The sequence below is a fragment of the Pongo abelii genome, chromosome 6 (genome assembly GCF_028885655.2).
Source record: "Pongo abelii isolate AG06213 chromosome 6, NHGRI_mPonAbe1-v2.0_pri, whole genome shotgun sequence".
NCBI lineage: Eukaryota > Metazoa > Chordata > Mammalia > Primates > Hominidae > Pongo > Pongo abelii.
In genome coordinates this window covers 101,416,004-101,437,540 of record NC_071991.2, presented here as the reverse complement: position 1 = coordinate 101,437,540, position 21,537 = coordinate 101,416,004, and the positions used below count along the sequence as shown (strand labels likewise).

The window sequence follows — 21,537 nt, the reverse complement described above, 5'->3', positions numbered from 1 at the left end:
TACTTGAAATAATAAGCTAAATCTCATACTTCAAGGATGGATTTAGCTCCCAAGTAGAACTAAGAGCTAGAAGAAGGAGCCACTCAGCTAAAGGTGCTAATGTAAGTGCACAGTTTTAAAGTTAAAGATAACATAAAGATAAAACTGTTAAATGAATCTAAGTCTACTAAAAAAAAGAGACATCAAAATTCTATCCCAAAAAATTGGTTTAGAAATCTGAAAAGAAAATTAAAAGATTCATCTTCAATAATAACTTGCTACCTCTTATTTGCCCACTATAATATATTTATGTATCATTCAATAGTCAATGTCCTATTTTCTATCCTGGTTTTCTTTGTGTTTCAGAAGCCAATTTCTTTTTGAAAAGAAGTCTGAGGACTTTTGATACCCAGATAACACATTTAAAATTCAGCTAATTAGGTAACTACTGAAATCTCTAACTAACTATTTGGGGCCAGTTTTACTACTTCTCTCTGAGAAGTTGGGTCTGAATTCAATTATCACAAATAGTTTAATAAAGATATGTATAGATGATGTTAGAGATTCTCCAGGCATTTATTTCAACCTAAAACATAGCTGAATACATGGAGAGAAAGTACTTTCCATTCAACCAAATAGACACCACCCATGGTTACATCTTAGCCATTAGCTTCTGATGGCAAACCTGAAATCAGAGGAAGACGGAAGAAGAAACCGGAAAAAAAACCATCAAAATAATAATAATGGACTAAGGGAGTTTCAGAAAGATAAGTAAGTATAATATTATATTTTTATCGTGTAAGTTTCTTGAGTTGAGTCTGGGGTAAAGTCTGCAAGCTACACAGTATTAAAAGAGGCAGCAAATTAGAACCACAGGGGAAGCACTAGTATTTGAGGGGAAAGAATGGAGAGCACCATTTTTTTGTGCTTGAGGCATCCAGGTAAGAGTTCCCGAAAGCAATCTTACCTTTGTTTTCTGCCTTCAGTTCCTCTGCCATCAAGCTGTCTTGTCGATTACCAAGCACAAATGCTAGAAATGAGAGGATCAGGGCATCCAAAATTCCAATAATAGCCAGGATGTATGCCCAGCGGACTGAGCAAGCCCCAAGAGTGTACTTGTCTGTCTTTTCTCCACACATCCGTTTTACTTCATCTGAGTCCCAGCCATCAGGGAAAATCATACAGCCAAGCACAAGGCAGGCAGCTTGGAGAGAAAGAGAGAAAAACAAAAGAAACAAAAAAGATAAGTCAATAAATCTTAACTTAGCAAATGTTTCCATTGTCTGTTGAATCATTGTTTCAAATTATTCTTGATTTAAAAAACAGCAAATCTCACCACTGTCACTCTGAATGTGTGTGTGTTTGTGGGCACGCGCACGTGCACGTGTGTGTTTTGCTGGTTAAGGTAAAAGCAGCCCAGCACTCTACATTGAAAGAAACTTTGAGAATGCACCTTACAGTGAGCCCAAGCATCCCGAAAGAGGTTAAGAAAATATTAAGAAATGGAATTTTGGGGTGCATTTGTGGGAAGGGTTCCATTACAAATAGGTCATAAGGAATCATAACACTGCAAAATAACAATTCAAGGCTGGCTTTGAGGAGCTATGACAGCAGCCACAAAAGGATAACATGGCAAACACTAGAGTGTGTACTGACTTTGAATCACTATAAAAAATATTTTTATATTGGGATCTCCCCTCTTCCCCTGCTACAGAAAAGTTTCGTTTTTTTCTCCTTCTTTTTCTTTGTTTTTCTGGTATGGATATAGAGAAAGGAGAACTATAATACACTGTTGGTAGAAATGTAAACTGGTACAGCCATATGGAAAACAACATGGAGGATCCTCAAAAAATTAAAAATAGAACTACAATATGATTCAGCAATACCACTATTGAGTATATGTCCAAAGGAAATAAAATTAGTATGTCAAAGAGATATCTGAACTCCCATGTTATTACAGCACTCTTTACAATAGCCAAGGTATGCAATCAACCTAATGTCTATCAATGGATGAATGGATAAAGAAAATGTTATGGTGGTTCCAAGATGGCCGAATAGGAACAGCTCCAGTCTACAGCTCCCAGCGTGAGCGACACAGAAGACAGGTGATTTCTGCATTTCCAACTGAGGTACTGGGTTCATCTCACTGGGGCTTGTTGGACAGTGGGTGCAGGACAGTGGGTGCAGCGCATTGAGCATGAGCCGAAGGAGGGCGAGGCATCGCCTCACCCGGGAAGTGCAAGGGGTCAGGGAATTCCCTTTCCTAGCCAAGCAAAGCTTTAACAGACGGCACCTGGAAAATCAGGTCACTCCCATCCTAATACTGTGCTTTTCCAACGGTCTTAGCAAACAGCACACCAGGAGATTATATCCTGCAACTGGCTCAGAGGGTCCTATGCTCATGGAGCCTCGCTCATTGCTAGCACAGCAGTCTGAGATCAAACTGCAAGGTGGCAGCGAGGCTGGGGGAGGGGTGCCCACCATTGCCAAGGCTTGGGTAGATAAACAAAGAGTCCGGGAAGCTCGAACTGGGTGGAGCCCACTGCAGCTCAAGGAGGCCTGCCTGCCTCTGTAGACTCCACCTCTGGGGGCAGGGCATAGCCAAACAAAAGGCAGCAGAAACCTCTGCAGACTTAAATGTCCCTGTCTGACAGCTTTGAAGAGAGTAGTGGTTCTCCCAGCATGGAGTTTGAGATCTGAGAACCGACAGACTGCCTCCTCAAGTGGGTCCCTGACCCTGAGTAGCATATCTGGGAGGCACCCCCCAGAAGGGGCAGACTGACACCTCACATGGCGGGGTACTCCTCTGAGACGAAACTTCCAGAGGAAAGATCAGACAGCAACATTTGCTGTTCACCAATATCTGCTGTTCTGCAGCCTCCGCTGCTGATACCCAGGCAAACAGGGTCTGGGGTGGACCTCCAGCAAACTCCAACAGACCTGTAGCTGAGGGTCCTGACTGTTAGAAGGAAAACTAACAAACAGAAAGGACATCCACACCAAAACCCCATCTGTACGTCACCATCATCAAAGACCAAAGGTAGATAAAACTACAAAGATGGGGAAAAAACATAACAGAAAAACTGAAAATTCTAAAAATCAGAGCGCCTCTCCTCCTCCAAAGGAATGCAGCTCCTCAGCAGCAACGGAACAAAGCTGGATGGAGAATGACTTTGACGAGTTGAGAGAAGAAGGCTTCAGATGATCAAACTTCTCCAAGCTAAAGGAGGAAGTTCGAACCCATGGCAAAGAAGTTAAAAATCTTGAAAAAAGATTACATGAATGGCTAACTAGAATAACCAATGCACAGAAGTCCTTAAAGGACCTGATGGAGCTGAAAACCAAGGCACGAGAACTACGTGATGAATGCACAAGCTTCAATAGCTGATTCGATCAACTGGAAGAAAGGGTATCAGTGATTGAAGATCAAATGAATGAAATGAAGCGAGAAGAGAGGTTTAGAGAAAAAAGAATAAAAAGAAATGAACAAAGCCTCCAAGAAATATGGGACTATGTGAAAAGACCAAATCTATGTCTGATTGGCGTACCTGAAAGTGATGGGGAGGATGGAACCAAGTTGGAAAACACTCTGCAGGATATTATCCAGGAGAATTTCCCCAACCTAGCAAGGCAGGCCAACATTCAAATTCAGGAAATATAGAGAACACCATAAAGATACTCCTCGAAAAGAGCAATTCCAAGACACATAATTGTCGGATTCACCAAAGATGAAATGAAGGAAAAAAATGTTAAGGGCAGCCAGAAAGAAAGGTTGGGTTACCCACAAAAGGAAGTCCATCAGACTAACAGCTGATCTCTCAGCAGAAACTCTACAAGCCAGAAGAGAGTGGGGGCCAATATTCAACATTCTTAAAGAAAAGAATTTTCAACCAGAATTTCATATCCACCCAAACTAAGCTTCATAAGTGAAGGAGAAATAAAATACTTTACAGACAAGCAAATGCTGAGAGATTTTGTCACCACCAGGCCTGCCCTAAAAGAGCTCCTGAAGGAAGCACTAAACATGGAAAGGAACAACCGGTACCAGCCACTACAAAAACATGCCAAATTGTAAAGACCATCGATACTAGGAAGAAACTGCATCAACTAAGGAGCAAAATAACCAGCTAACATCATAATGACAGGATCAAATTCACACACAACAATATTAACCTTAAATGTAAATGGGCTAAATGCTCCAATTAAAAGACACAGACTGGCAAATTGGATAAAGAGTCAAGACCCATCAGTGTGCTATATTCAGGAAACCCATCTAATGTGCAGAGACACACATAGGCTCAAAATAAAGGGATGGAGGAAGATCTACCAAGCAAATGGAAAACAAAGAAAGGCAGAGGTTGCAATCCTAGTCTCTGATAAAACAGACTTTAAACCAACAAAGATCAAAAGAGATAAAGAAGGCCATTACATAATGGTAAAGGGATCAATTCAACAAGAAGAGCTAACTATCCAAAATATATATGCACCCAATACAGGAGCACCCAGATTCATAAAGCAAGTCCTTAGAGACCTACAAAGAGAGCTAGACTCCCATGCAATAATAATGGGAGACTTTAACACCCCACTGTCAACATTAGACAGAAGCGAGACAGAAAGTTAACAATGATATCCAGGAATTGAATTCAGCTCTGCACCAAGCAGACCTAATAGACATCTACAGAACTCTCCACCCCAAATCAACAGAATATACATTCTTCTCAGCACCACATCGCACCTATTCCAAAACTGACCACATAGTTGGAAGTAAAGCACTCCTGAGCAAATGTAAAAGAACAGAAATTATAACAAACTGTCTCTCAGACCACAGTGCAATCAAACTAGAACTCAGGATTAAGAAACTCACTCAAAACTGCTCAACTACATGGAAACTGAACAACCTGCTCGTGAATGACTACTGGGTACATAACGAAATGAAGGCAGAAATAAAGATGTTTTTGAAACCAATGAGAACAAAGACACAACATACCAGAATCTCTGGGACACATTTAAAGCAGTGTGTAGAGGGAAACTTACAGCACCAAATGCCCACAAGAGAAAGCAGGAAAGATATAAAATTGACACTCTAACATCACAATTAAAAGAACTAGAAAGCAAGAGCAAACACATTCAAAAGCTAGCAGAAGGCAAGAAATAACTAAGATCAGAGCAGAACTGAAGGAGATAGAGACACAAAAAACCCTTCAAAAAATCAATGAATCCAGGAGCCGGTTTTTTGAAAAGATCAACAAAATTGATAGACTGCTAGCAAGACTAATAAAGAAGAAAAGAGAGAAGAATCAAATAGATGCAATAAAAAATGATAAAGGGGATATCACCACCGATCCCACAGAAATACAAACTACCATCAGAGAATACTACAAACACCTCTACACAAATAAACTAGAAAATCTAGAAGAAATGGATAAATTCCTGGACACATACACCCTCCCAAGACTAAACCAGGAAGAAGTTGAATCTCTGAATAGACCAATAACAGGCTCTGTCATTGAGGCAATAACTGATAGCTTACCAACCAAAAAAAGTCCAGGACCAGAAGGAGTCACAGCCGAATTCTGCCAGAGGTACAAGGAGGAGCTGGTACCATTCCTTCTGAAACTATTCCAATCAACAGAAAAAGAGAGAATCCTCCCTAACTCATTTTATGAGGCCAGCACCATCCTGATACCAAAGCCTGGCAGAGACACAACAAAAAAAAGAGAATTTTAGACCAATATCCCTGATGAACATCAATGCAAAAATCCTCAATAAAATACTGGCAAACCGAATCCAGCAGCACATCAAAAAGCTTATCCACCATGATCAAGTGGGCTTCATCCCTGCGATGCAAGGCTGGCTCAACATACACAAATCAATAAACATAATCCATCATATGAACAGAACCAAAGACAAAAACCACATGATTATCTCAATAGATGCAGAAAAGGCCTTTGACAAAATTCAACAACCCTTCATGCTAAAACCTCTCAATAAATTAGGTATTGATGGGACGTATCTCAAAATAATAAGAGCTATTTATGACAAACCCACAGCCAATATCACACTGAATGGGCAAAAACTGGAAGCATTCCCTTTGAAAACGGGCACAAGACAGGGATGCCCTCTCTCACCACTCTTATTCAACATAGTGTTGGAAGTTCTGGCCAGGGGATTCAGGCAGGAGAAAGAAATAAAGGGTATTCAATTAGGAAAAAAGGAAGTCAATTTGTCCCTGTTTGCAGATGACATGATTGTATATCTAGAAAACCGCATCGTCTCAGCCCAAAATCTCCTTAAGCTGATAGACAACTTCAGCAAAGTCTCAGGATACAAAATCAATGTACAAAAATCACAAGCATTCTTATACACCAATAACAGACAAACAGAGAGCCAAATCATGAGTGAACTCCCATTCACAATTGCTTCAAAGAGAATAAAATACCTAGGAATCCAACTTACAAAGGATGTGAAGGACCTCTTCAAGGAGAACTACAAACCACTGCTCAATGAAATAAAAGAGGACACAAATAAATGGAAGAACATTCCATCCTCATGGATAGGAAGAATCAATATCGTGAAAATGGCCATACTGTCCAAGGTAATTTATAGATTCAATGCCATCCCCATCAAACTACCAATAACTTTCTTCACAGAATTGGAAAAAACTACTTTAAAGTTCATATGGAACCAAAAAAGAGCCCGCATTGCCAAGTCAATCTTAAGCCAAAAGAACAAAACTGGAGGTATCATGCTACCTGACTTCAAACTATACTACAAGGCTACAGTAACCAAAACAGCATGGTACTGGTACCAAAACAGATATAGAGACCAATGGAACAGAACAGAGCCCTCAGAAATAATACCACACATCTACAACTATCTGATCTTTGACAAACCTGACAAAACAAGCAATGGGGAAAGGATTCCCTATTTAATAAATGGTGCTGGGAAAACTGGCTAGCCATATGTAGAAAGCTGAAACTGGATCCCTTCCTTACACCTTATACAAAAATCAATTCAAGATGGATTGAAGACTTACATGTTAGACCTAAAACCATAGAAACCATAGAAGAAAACCTAGGCATTACCATTCAGGACATAGGCATGGGCAAGGACTTCATGTCTAAAACACCAAAAGCAATGGCAACAAAAGCCAAAATTGACAAATGGGATCTAATTAAACTAAAGAGCTTCTGCACAGCAAAAGAAACTACCATCAGAGTGAATAGGCAATCTTCAGAATGGGAGAAAATTTTTGCAATCTACTTATCTGACAAAGGGCTAATATCCAGAATCTACAAAGAACTCAAACAAATTTACAAGAAAAAAACGAACAACCCCATCAAAAAATGGGCGAAGGACATGAACAGACACTTCTCAAACGAAGACATTTATGCAGCCAACAGACACATGAAAAAATGCTCATCATCACTGGCCATCAGAGAAATGCAAATCAAAACCACAATGAGATATCATCTCACACCAGTTAGAATGGCGATCATTAAAAAGTCAGTAAACAACAGGTGCTGGAGAGGATGTGGAGAAATAGGAACACTTTTACACTGTTGGTGGGACTGTAAACTAGTTCAACCATTGTGGAAGACAGTGTGGCCATTCCTCAGGGATCTAGAACTAGAAATATCATTTGACCCAGCAATCCCATTACTGGGTATATACCCAAAGGAATATAAATCATGCTGCTATAAAGACACATGCACATGTATGTTTATTGTGGCACTACTCAGAATAGCAAAGATTTGGAACCAACCCAAATGTCCAACAATGATAGACTAGATCAAGAAAATGTGGCACATACACACCATGGAATACTATGCAGCCATAAAAAATGATGAGTTCACGTCCTTTGTAGGGACATGGATGAAGCTGGAAACCATCATTCTCAGCAGACTATTGCAAGGACAAAATACCAAACACCGCATGTTCTCACTCATAGGTGGGAATCGAACAATGAGAACACCTGGACACAGGAAGGGGAACATCACACACTGGGGCCTGTTGTTGGGTGGGGGGAGTGGGGAGGGATAGCATTAGGACTTATACCTAATGCTAAATGACGAGTTAATGGGTGCAGCACACCAACATGGCACATGTATACATATGTAACAAACCTGCACGTTGTGCACATGTACCCTAGAACTTAAAGTATAATAAAATATATATATATATAAAAGAAAATGTTATATAAGTATATATTCAGCCATCAAAAAATGAAATCCTTTCATTTGCAGCAACATGAATGAACCTGGAGAACATTATGTTAAGTGAAATAAGCCTGGCACAGAAAGACAAATATCACATGATCTCACTTATACATAGACTTTAAAGGAGTTGATCTCATAGAAGTGGAGTAAAATACTGGTTATCAGAGGCTTGGGAGGGACTGCGGAAGAAGGATAAGTAGAGACTGGTCAACAGGTACAAAGTTACAGTTAGATAGGAGGAATTATTTCTGGTGTTCTGTTGCACAGCAGGATGACTATTAGTTAACAACAATATATTATACATTTCAAAATAGCTAGAAGAGAGGATCTTGAATGTTCTTGCCACAAAGAAATGATAAATGTATGAGGTGGTGGATATACTATTCTGTTTTAATTTTTACACCATATATATATTAAAACATCACATTATATGTTTGCCATAAATATGTGCAATTATTATGAGTCAATAAAAATGTTTCTTGAAACTATGCTTACCACATGCAATGCATGCTGATATTTTCTATTCTATTCTCCATTTGATTTCATTTTTAATAAGGCTGAAAAACACTGCAATATAGTGTGGCACCACAGAACTTTTATGGAAATTAAGAAATCCTGGAGAATACTTATATTCAATTTCCCAAATATCACTGTAGTAATTCTATAAATACATTTTATAGGAAGAGGTTACTTTGAAAATTAAAAAAGAAAAGTAGCCATTGTTGTCTCTTTTTCTATTTTATTGAATTATTCAGGATCCCATTCTTTGGTTATACAAAGCTTTCTGAACAAGTGGGTTCATCCATTCATTCACTAATTCATTCAACAGTTGCTTATTGAGTATCTCCTATGAAGCACCAAGCACTGTTCTTGGTGCTAGGGATACAGTGACCAGGAAAGGGACATGGTATATGTTATTAGGGAGCTAATGTTTTGTCAGGAGAAGAGGCAAAAAAATGAGTAAGCATACAAATAAAATAGTTGTACGTTGTAGTAAGTACTAACTAGGAAAGAAACTAAAGGCTCAGATAGAAAATAAAGAGTTGGCGCTTCTTTAGAAAAGGTGGTCAGGTAAGGCCTCTTGAGGGGGCAACATTTAAGCTAAGGCCAAAAACAGACTAAAAACTAGACAAGTGATATTGGCATGAAAGATATTCCAGGGAACAGCATGTGGAAAGATTCCGGCGTTGGAAAGAGGCTTGCTGTGTTTGAGGAACTATAAAGAGGTCAGTTACTGGGTTGGAGAAAGTGATCACACTGAGGTTGCAAAGCAGGCAAGGGCTATCCATCATGGCAAGTTACTGTTTCCAGGGTATGTAGCTTAGCCACACTGAGTTAGAGTTCTGTGACTATCAGGGCCAAATAATTCTTGAAGCTGGCAAGAGGGTTGCTATATAACTCTTGCCTTACCGCAACTTACTGAACAACACAGGAATGGGCACCTACTTTATTCCTTTTTTAGCAGGTACATGGCTCTATAGGGCAGGTCTGGAGGAGACAGAGACCAAGAGGGGTGACAAGTAGAAAGACTGCCTGGGAGAACTCTGCTTTAGTTATTTGTTATTTTACAGAATAATAGTTCAAAACTGTGGGTCATACTTGATTCTTCTCTTTTCTTTGACCCACATCCCAAGTGTTGCCATGCTTCTCTTATCTATCTGTATGCTCTTTCTGCATAGGTAGGTATTATTGACACTCCCCTACTTTAGGCCTTCATTACCTTTCAAAAAGAGGCCTAACTTTTCTCTGCCTTCAGTTTGCCCTTACTCTAATCCAGGTTACACACGATTGCCTAGATCATCAAGCCCAAAACTTTTTGCTGGCTCCCTACTGGACATTAGAGAACAGAAAGGTATCTTAGTCAGGTATTCAAAAACTCTGTAATCCAGCCCCCACTTACTTTTACACTTGGGTTGAACCTCACACGACTCCAAGTTTTTGGATCTCTCTTTTTTCTCTTCTCTTTGGAGTATTTGCCATGATATTCCCTAAATGTTCCATTGTTAAATATCTTTTAGCGCTCAAGCCAAATGCAACATCCTCCACAGAGCAAGCCATCTGAAATTCTTCTGATTTGTAATATTGCCTGTCTCTGTACTTTCATAGCTGTTGACAATTTCTAGCTTAGGGTCCTGGTTACTTTTTACATTGTTATAGTTATTTATTTACAAGTATTATCTCAATTAAGAGACTATACACTTTCTGAAGAAAGAGTCTTTGGTCCAACTTAAATGTAAAACTCGAAGCTACAAAAGCCCTAAAAGAAAATCTAGGCAATACCATTCAGGACATAGGCATGGGCAAAGATTTCATGAGGAAAACGTCAAAAACAATTGCAGCAAAAGCAAAAATTGACAAATGGGATTTAATTAAACTGAAGAGCTTCTATACAGAAGAAACTATCATCAAAGTGAACAGACAACCTACAGAATGGGAGAAAAGTTTTGCAATCTATCTATCTGACAAAGGCCTAATATTTAGAATCTACAAGGGACTTAAATTTACAAGAAAAAAACACAACCCAGTTAAAAAGTGGGCAAAGAATATGAACAGACACTTTTTAAAAGAAGACATTTATGCGGCTAACAAACATGAAAAAAGCTCAACGTCACTGATCATTAGAGAAATGCAAATCAAAACCACAATGAGATGCCACTCATGCCAGTCAGAATGGTGATTATCAAAAACCCAAGAAGCAACAGATGCTGGCGAAGCTGTGGAGAAATAGGAACACTTTTACACTGTTGGTGAGAATGTAAATTAGTTCAACCATTGTAGAAGACACTGTGGCAATTCCTCAAGGATCTAGAACCAGAAATAGCATTTGACCCAGCAATCCCATTACTGGATATATACCCAAAGGAATATAAATCATTGTATTATAAAGACACATGCATGCGTATGTTTATTGCAGCACTGTTCACGATAGAGAAGACATGGAATCAACCCAAATGCCCATTAATAGACTGGATAAAGAAAATATGGTACATATACACCATGGAATACTATGCATCCATAAAAAGGACTGAAATCACATCTTTTGCAGGGACATGGATGGAGCTGGAAGTCATTATCCTCAGCAAACTAATGCAGGAACAGAAAACCAAACACTGCATGGTCTCACTTACAAGCAGGAGTTGAACAATGTGAACACATAGACACAGGGGTGAACAACACACACTGGGGCCTGCCGGGTCGGGCAGGGTGAAGGAGCCCATCAGGAAATATAGCTAATGCATGCTAGGCTTAATACCTAGGTGATGGGTTGATAGGTGCAGCAAATCACCATGGTACAGGTTCACTTATGTAAGAAACCTGCACATCCTGCACATGTACCTTGGAATAAAAAAAAAAAAAGAGTCTTTGGTCCATCATCGTATACATAGCATCTAAAATAGTGCAGCTACATAGTAGGCACTAAAGTAAGTTTGAAAATGGGAAAATGAATGAACAGTTAAAGGAGCTGTAATATCTAGACAATATACTCTAAAATATGGTTCGTGGAAGTCAATATCACAGTCTCAAATCTAGTTAAAGATGGGTTCATATTTCATTGACATTTAACAGAAGCAACTTTGTTATGATTAGACAACAGATTACAAGTACTTGGGAGAATTTTTTTTTTTTTTTTTGCCTGAGATGGAGTCTCACTCTGTCACCCAGGCTGGAGTACAGTGGCGTGATCTCGGCTCACTGCAACCTCTACCTCCCGGGTTAAAGCAGTTCTCCTGCCTCAGCCTCCCAAGTAGCTGGGATTACAGGCGCATGCCACCATGCCTGGCTAATTTTTTGTATTTTTAGTAGAGATGGGGTTTCACCATGTTGGCCAGGCTGGTATTGAACTCCTGACCTCGTGATCTGCCTTTTTTGGCCTCCCAAAGTGCTGGGATTATAGGTGTAAGCCACCGCGCCCTGCCGAGAATAATTTTTAAAAGGTAAAGTTGGTGATTTGAAAATTTTTTCAAATTTCTGTTCCCTCTGTATCTCCCAGCAGTCATTAGTCAGTACACAACTTGCTGTCTAAGGCATTGTCTAGTGATAACAAGATTGTTAAAACACATTGTTTCCATGAAAAGAATTCCTTTTATTTTGGAGGATGCAGAAGATCTTTGCATTCAAACTATAGTTCAAAAAAACACCTCTCAGGATTACTTGGAATATTTTAAAATATTCGAAAGGTTTTTTACATATTAAATAATTTTATTTGTGAGAAAATTAATTTCTTATAAAGAAAAAAAGAAAATTGAATATTTTAATTTTACAAATGGGAATCATCTGAAGAATAACTTACATTACAGTTTCAGCTAAAGTTAATAGAAATCACCAACTGACATAAGCTCGGGCAGGTTAGTGAACATTTTAGGACAACTTCACTGGAACAGGATGTGTGTGGAATGGTTATGTCAACAAAGATGTCTTTTCTCAAAGTCCTTCTGTCTTGAAGGTAGGCTATCTTAGAACTTTCATTTCTGGAAACTCTAAGTTACAAATTGGGATTAAAAAAAAAACAGAGGTAGAATTAACTCTCAATTAAAACCACAGGAGAATAAGAATGGCAAGCCATTGTTCCGTTTTCAAAATATATGAATTTCTAAATGAAATTTTAAGTGAAGAATAAGAGAAGATAGATGAAATAATATACAACAGTACTTAATGCAATGGATATTTTGCTGAAAGTTACAAAAAGAGAATTTCTGAAATGCAATTCTTATTTTCAATAATGCAAGAGAGTTGGCTGGTTAGAGAATGCTTAAAACCTGGCTAACAAGGCCAGGGTTTTGGGCTCCTGGAGAAAAATGTTTAGGCCCACCTAGCAAGGATATTTCAGGTCTCCTTCAGGCTACAGGACACTGTAGTGTGTACAGGTTCTCCGTCCACTTCTTGTCGGCCTTTTTTTTTCTTTTAACTTTTATTTTAAGTTCAGGGGTACATGTGCAGGTTTGTTACATAGGCAAACTTATGTCATGGGGTTTGTTGTACAGATTATTTCATAACCCAGGTATTAAGCCTAGTACCCATTAGTTATTTTTCCTTGTCTTCTCGCTCCTCCCACCCTCCACCCTCTGAAAGGTCCCAGTGTGTGTTGTTCCACTGTATGTATCCATGTGTTCTTATCATTTAGCTTTCTTAAAGTGAAAGACTTTATCCCTTTCTAATTTCTCTGTTTTGAAAATCTAAATAGTTGTAGGGTAGGATTAAAAAAACACACAATTGCACTTAAAAGCTTTTAAAACTTTAGATGGCCATTGCATAACAAAAGTTTTATTTTCTGACAATGTATTATCAAAATGTACATTTTCTTCTTCTCTTATCCAAACTTCTCCTACTTGGCTGTTTTATTCTGTTTCTGAAAGGTTAACGCCCCCAAAGCTTAGTATATTTAATTTAAGCCATTAAAATGGTTTAGGCTCTGTTGGTTTCTTTGGAAAGGCATGACTATTATATTCTGCATTAATGCTTGAGTGCTGTAATAAATTTCTGTTTTCTTGCATTCTGTTAACCAGAACCTTATTAACCTGCACAATTTGTATAGCCACTGGAAAGTAACAGCTGTTTCTAATCCTAAGAATTACCTGCAAGATCCTAGGCTAATACCTCAGTCAATGCAAGTTTAAATAATATTCGTCTTGGCTTTATAATTAGTTATTTCTGATTCTTCACAAATTGATAATCCTTTAAGATGTAGCACCATCACTATAGTAAACATTAGAGTATACAAGGCACCAGGACATTAGATTAATCTGGACATGCTATTTCCTAACCAGGAGGGATGGTAAAGAATCAGTTTCAATTGGACTATTATCCAAGAATGGGTTTCTTATTAAAATGTCACCTAGGAAATGACTAACCTCCTTGCAGCTATGTATTCCTTCATTTTGGCAGCAAGCAGGTTTTTTGGAAGTATATCAGAGATCATCTTTTTTTTTTTTTTTTTTTTTGAGAGAGAGTCTTGCTCTGTCGCCCAGGCTGGAGTGCAATGGTGCAATCTTGGCTCACTGCAACCTCTGCCTCCCGGGTTCAAGCGATTCTCCTGTCTCAGCCTCCTAAGTAGCTGGGATTATAGGTGCCCACCACCACACCCAACTAATTTTTGTATTTTTCGTAGAGACAGGGTTTCACCATGTTGGTCAGGCTAGTCTCAAACTCCTGATTTCAAGTGATCCACCCACCTCTGCCTCCCAAAGTGCTGGGATTACAGGCGTGAGCCACTGCACCAGGCTGAGAGAACATTCTTGAATGCTAAAGAGAAACGAGAGCTCACAAGCCTGAGGTGAGCAGAGAAGTGATGAAAAGAAACCATGCCATGACATCGGACACAGAGTATACAACAAAAGCGTCTTTGTGAGGATATCACTGTCGATTTCAATTTTAGGTATCTTCCAAATGTTTAAGAAACATTTACATTCTGAAAGGAATCTCTGTGTAGAGGCTACTGATGCCCACAAAGGGCTCTTCTGAAATAGTACACAAATGGCTAGTGGTTCCCCAGAGCCACTAATTGCTCTGGCATTTTTCTTGCTAAAGAGCTGAATGTAACCTCTATGGAGGAAACATCCTTAGAAAAATCCATAAACCTTTGTAATTGGGTCTTTCTTCAAAGGAAAATGAAGCAAAATGAAAAAAGCAATAGGGGGCCTATGACTTGGGTTACTTGGGCCAGCTGATACTGCTGGTCTGACTATCCCAATTGGGGCTTTTAACGTTGTGAACCTGAGAACTACTTATTTTTTGAACAGAAAGTCTAAATTCATTCTTTAAAAAGTCTATGCACTGTTGCACAAAAAACATGATAAATTGCCTCATGTTGCTGAAGCACTCAAGGGGAACTTGTTGAAAAAAAGGAACCTGAATCCACTTAGCTCTGTCAATTATTCAGGCATACAGTAGTTGAAGAAATTGATGCCAGCAGACACTGCCAGGCTATGGAGGGAGAACTTTCACACGAGGATTGTCACTCTAAACACCTGGTAAAAGAGACAGAAGGCTCATTCCTATCACTTCTTTATTGGCACATGGCTGACAAACTTGAGCTATAATATTTATACCTCTAGAAAAAGTATAATATTTACACCTTGGTCTCTTCTGAAAACAGAGTCACTAGACTATCCAGGACATGAAATACTGTGGTTTAGAGTGTGGTGAAGAAAACACATTGTGTCCTGGTAAATTTTGGCTTGAAACACAATATAATTTTATGGGCATTTAACTTGGGGTCATAACACGAAATATATAACATCCCTTAGAGAGATGGAGGAGAAAAGAAAATATAAACACAGGGCCCTCAAAAGAGAAGAGTTAGAATGTTGTGTCTGATGATGAGGAAAGCCCCTCTGCTCTGCCAAAATACGTAGCTCCAGTTTGTCCAACTAAAAGGATCTGTATATACATCCACACATTGTGTGGTATCAGCTGTGAAACCTTGGACCACGGCTGTAAGCAGATGATCAGGAGTCCGTCCACACCCGCATGTATGAACTATCTAGTTAATGGAGAAATACCTTTTATAGAATATGTTGCCAGACAAGAGGAAAAATAAATAACATCACTTGCTAATTTACCCAAATTTTAAGGGTTAATAGCCAAATAAAATGAAAATCAGAATTTAGAACTTGAAAAATTAAAAGCAGTTCTGATCTCTAGAGCACCACTAGATGGCTTCTGATACATACCAAGGGTCCAGTCACATTCATTGAAATCCTGATAATGGTATAGTTAATAATAATAATACACATCATAATAATAGCAATATTTATCGAACATTTACCATGTATGGGGCACACTTTACAGGCATCATCTCATTTGATTCTCCAATAAAGCTAAGAGAAACATGAGAACACTTCTTCCTGACACCTTCAGTTTCCACAAAGAGGAATTTTTCCTTAAATACTCTTGGCCCCTTATTCCACTTCTCATTCCTTTCCATGGCAGTGGAATGAGTTACCTGATGAGTGTCTGGGGAAGAGGAACTGGGCATACCTTTCCAACACTTTCCTTTCCCTACCTTAGGAGTAGTTTGTCCACGCAAACTACTCCTCCATGCTATACATCCTACATAAGGCAGGCCTGATTTTTTTTTTAATTATACTTTAAGTTCTAGGGTACATGTGCACAATGCTCAGGTTCGATACACAGGTATACATGTGCCATGTTGATTTGCTGCACCCATCAACTCATCATTTACATCAGGTATTTCTCCTAATGCTATCCCTCTCCTAGCTCCTCAACTCCCCGACAGGCTCCAGTGTGTGATATTCCCTGCCCTGTGTCCAACTGATCTCATTGTTCAATTCCCACCTATGAGGGAGAGCATGCGGTATTTGGTTTTCTGAGAATGATGGTTTTCAGCTTCATCCACGTCCCTGCAAAGGACATGAACTTATCCTTTTTTTATGGCTGCATAGTATTCCATGGTGTATATGTGCCACATTTTCTTGATCCAGTCTATCACTGATGGACATTTGGGTTGGTTCCAAGTCTTTGCTATTGTGAATAGTGCCACATTTTCTTGATCCAGTCTATCACTGATGGACATTTGGGTTGGTTTCAAGTCTTTGCTATTGTGAATAGTGCCACAGTAAATATATGTGTGCATGTGTCTTTATAGTAGCATGATTTATAATCCTTTGGGTATATAACCAGTAATGGGATTGCTAGGTCAAATGGTAATTCTAGTTCTAGATCCTTGAGGAATCGTCACACTGTCTTCCACAATGGTTGAACTAATTTACACTCCCACCAACAGTGTAAAAGCGTTCCTATTTCTCCACATCCTCTCCAGCATCTGTTTTTTCCTGACATTTTAATGATCACCATTCTAACTGGTGTAAGATGGTATCTCATTGTGGTTTTGATTTGCATTTCTCTGATGACCAGTGATGATGAGCATTTTTTCATGTGTCTGTTGGCTGCATAGATGTCTTCTTTTGAGAAGTGTCTGCTCATATCCTTTGCCCACTTTTTGATGGGGTGTTTTTTTTCTTGTAAATTTGTTTGAGTTCTTTGTAGATTCTGGATATTAGCCCTTTGTCAGATGGGTAGATTGCAAAATTTTTCTCCCATTCTGTAGGTTGCCTGTTCACTTTGATGGTAGTTTCTTTTGCTGTGCAGAAGCTCTTTAGTTTAATTAGATCCCATTTGTCAATTTTGGTTTTTGTTGCCATTGCTTTTGGTGTTTTAGTCATGAAGTCCTTGCCCATGCCTACGTCCTGAATGGTATTGCCTAGGTTTGCTTCTAGGGTTTTTATGGTTTTAGGCCTAACATTTAAGTCTTTAATCCATCTTGAATTAATTTTTGTATAAGGTATAAGGAAGGGATTCAGTTTCAGCTTTCTATATATGGCTAGCCAGTTTTCCCAGCACCATTTATTAAATAGGGAATCCTTTCTCCATTTCTTGTTTTTGTCAGGTTTGTCAAAGATCAGATGGTTGTAGATGTGTGGTGTCATTTCTGAAGCCTCTGTTCTGTTCCATTGGTCTATATATCTGTTTTGGTACCAGTACCATGGTGTTTTGGTTACTGTAGAAGGCAGGACTGCTGAGACTAGGAAGATTCAGTATGTCTCATTCTGAGAGTGCAGATTAGGAAGTCCTTTTGGCTAATAGAGCCAGAGCCATGTTCTTCTGCCTAGCCTTTTTTGTAATAAAGGGGCTATTTTGGTTCCCATCTTCCTCCATTGCTCTCAGTTGGTTCGGAGGTCAGGTTCGAAAATAGGAGGCTGCCATTTGTTATTTCTTAACCAACCTTGACATTATTATTATTTTTTTACATGTGAGGGAACAGAGGCATACAAATGTCAAATACTTGCTTGAGGTCATACACGGTCCACAAATGGCAGAATCAGGATTTGAACCTAGGCAGTCTATGGTTTTGGAATCTATGCTTTTATTATCCTCTACATATGAACAATAACAATGCATGTGAAATCACTTTTGAATATTGGTTTTAGCACTAAGAACACTTATAGAATCTTGGCATTGCTTAACATGTTACTTATAACTAGACATTTTTTGAGTACAAGAACTGCTAATAAAATGACACTTAAAAACTGTTGGTTTTTATATGTATAAATATTTCTTTTATTTACACTAGAATTTCACCTAATTAGAATTTCATTTTACATGTAGTGCCAAGAACTTTAGACTAATTATAAATGCTAAATGTGTGGAATGGGAATTAATGAGCTTTTATTGCATAAATTCATGTATAAACATTTGTATAGTTGGTTTCATATACACATATAGTTTGTTCCATACACATTGTACAAGAATACTCATCCCCCCCTTTTTTGGCTTGATTTTTTTGCCTTGATATTTTAAGTTGGCTTTATGTTAGCTAAACATTTTTATATGTTCTTAAAAGGTATATATTCCTTTCAAAGATTATTTATATATGTGTGTATGTGTACATGTGTACCTTATTAATTTATATATATGGCTACTTGTATGTATAATAATTTCTGCTTCTTATAAATAAAGATATGAATTAATTAGGTTCTATTTAAGTTTTTGTAAAGCTTTATTTTTTGAAAGTAACTTCTTTGGATTTCAGTAAACACATTGTTTTAATAAAATTTTTAATAAATACCAACTGAACACGCTGGCAGGTCACAAACACATCTGAAATTTGCAGGAGAGGACTTGACTTAGGCAACATTTTCACAAGCTAAAATCTAAACAGCATTTTCGCCACAGGATCTTAAGAGAAGAAAAGAGCATAATTCTCCATATGAACAGGATCACCATTCTCCCAGCAAAACCTGCTTCAGCCAGGGTGACACCAAAAGCAAGGTAACAAAGACCAATGGTTATCCTGCTAGCAGTTCTGTGTGCCTCTAGACTACCACTTCGTGCCATAGTTACTTTATTTGTAAAACAGGGAGCCTGGGTCCAGATTATTGAGTGGTTACCTACTATTTAGCTTATTCATTTTGATAATAAATTTGTATGCACTTGGTGTTCCATATACATATTACGAGAAATAATTTTGCTTGTGCCATTACTTTTAATGGCAAAAATCGCAATTACTTTTGCACCAACCTAGTAATTCACAAGCTGACTAAACGTCTTCCTGTGCAGTGGGTGGAGAGAGGGAGGCATACTCACTGTCCACCCTGGCTTACCACGATGCTGAGGGAAGGTCGCTATAGGCTGAAGTTAGACAAGGCCAGGAATTCTGTGCCAGTCTGGCTACCAGCATTACAATTTCCAAATACAAGGGCTGGCCTTAGGAGTAATTTAATTCCTTCTCAACGAGGACCAGCATTTCTAAGCCCACAAGACCTGTTTGGAAACAGAGTATCCATTTCTAGCCACTTTCCTAAAACAGAATATGGCACGAATGCAGCTTTTTTCCCCCTTAATTTTATTTCATTGTGGGTAAGGACATTATATTCACCCTCTTAATAAAATTTCAAGCATACAATATAGTATTATTAACTACAAGCACAATGTTCCACGAATCTCTAGAACTTGTTCATCTTGCATAACCCAAACTTTATGCCGATTGATTGGCAACTCCCTATTTTTCCCTCCCTCCAGCCCCTGGCAGCCACTATTCCACTCAGTGAGTCTATGAGTTTGACTATTTTAGATAGATACCTGAAGTGTTTGTCCTTCTGTGACTGGCTGATTTCGCTTAGCATAATGTCCTCAAGATTTATCTATGGTATTGCATATTGCAGACTTTCCTTCTTTTTAAAGGCAGAATCATATTTCATTGTATGTATGTACTATATTTTGTAATCCATCTATCTGTCCATGGACATTTAGAGAGGTAGGTTTCTCTACCTTGGTTATTGTGAATAGTGCTGCACTGAACATAGGAATACTAATATCTCCTTGAGACCCTAATTTCAATTCTTTTGGAATAATACTCAGAAGTAGGATTGCTGGATCATATGGTAGTTCTATTTTTAATTTTTTGAGGAACTACCATATAGTTTTTCATAGCAGCTGTACCATTTTGAATCCCACCAACAATATACAAGAGTTCCAATTTCTCCATATCCTCACCAACAATTGTTATTGCCTTTTTTTTATAGTAGTCATCCTAATGAGTATGAGGTGGTATCTTACTGTAGTTTTGAAATGCATATCCCTGATTATTAGTAACATTGAGCATATTTTTATATACCCATTGGCCACTTGTATGTCTTCTTTTGAGAAACATGTGTTCAAGTCTTTAGCCCATTTTAAAATCAGGTTATTAGTTTTTCTCTATTGAGTAGTAGGGTATCCTTACATATTTTGGAAATTAACCGTGTATCAGATATAGAGTTTGCAAATATTTTCTCCCTTGCCGTAGGTTGCCTTATCACTTTGCTTATTATTTCCTTTGCTCTGCAGAAACTTTTTCGTTTGATGTAGTCCTATTTTTCTATTTTTGCTTTTGTTGCCTGTGCTTTTGGTGTCATATTCATAAAATCATTGCCAAGACTAATGTTATAAGGCTTTCCCTCTGTGTTTTCTTCTCGTAGTTTTACAGTTTAGGCCTTATTTTTAAGTCCTTAATCCATTTTGACTTGATTTTTGTGTGTGGTGTAAGACAAGAGTCCAATTTCCTACTTCTGCAGGAATATATCCGGTTTACCCAACACCATTTTTTTCCACTGTGTATTTTTGGTACGCCTGTAGAAGATTAGTTGACCATACATGTATGGAATTATTTCTGGGATCTCTATTCTATTCCACTGGACTACATGTCTGTCTTTACGTCAGTATGGTACTGTTTTAATTATTGTAGCAGCTTTGTAATATATTTTGAAATCAGGAAGTATGATGTCCCCGGTTTTGTTCTTTCTTAATATTGATTTGGTATTCAGGGTCCTTCGTGGTTCCATGTAAATTGTATAAGTGGTTTTTCTATTTTTGTAAAAAAATGCCACTGGGATCTTGATAGAGTTTGCATTGACTATGTAGTCTGCTTTAGGTAGTATGGACATTTTTACAGCATTAAATCTTCCAATCCATAAACATGAGATGTTTTTCCATTTGTTTTTGTCTTCCTTAATTTCTTTCATCAATGTATTGTGGTTTTCAGCATATAAGTGTTTCACCTCCTTAGTTAAGTTTATTTCTAAGTATTTTCTTTTTTTGGCACTATTATAAATAAGATTATCTTCCTAATTTCCTTTTCAGATAGTTTATTGTTAGTGTATAGAAACCCAATAGAATTTTGTATGTTGATTTTGTGTACTGCAGCTTTACTGATTTGTCTTAGTTTCAACAGCTTTTTGGTGGAGTCTTTAAGGCTTTCCCTATATAACATCACGTCAACTGCAAACAAGGAAAATTTTACTTCTTCCTTTCTGATTTGGATGGCTTCTTTTTTTTTTTTTTG

The 21,537-nt window shown here is 38.2% G+C and overlaps 1 protein-coding gene across 1 annotated transcript in view; it reads right to left on the bottom strand.

Moving 5' to 3' along the window:
• LHFPL3 (LHFPL tetraspan subfamily member 3) overlaps positions 1-21,537 on the bottom strand; it is a 591,478-nt gene that overhangs the window by 176,256 nt on the left and 393,685 nt on the right. The window contains exon 2 of the mRNA XM_054559650.1: positions 947-1,183. Within this exon, the coding sequence (XP_054415625.1) occupies positions 947-1,183 (237 nt within the window). The remainder of the gene's footprint in view (positions 1-946; positions 1,184-21,537) is intronic.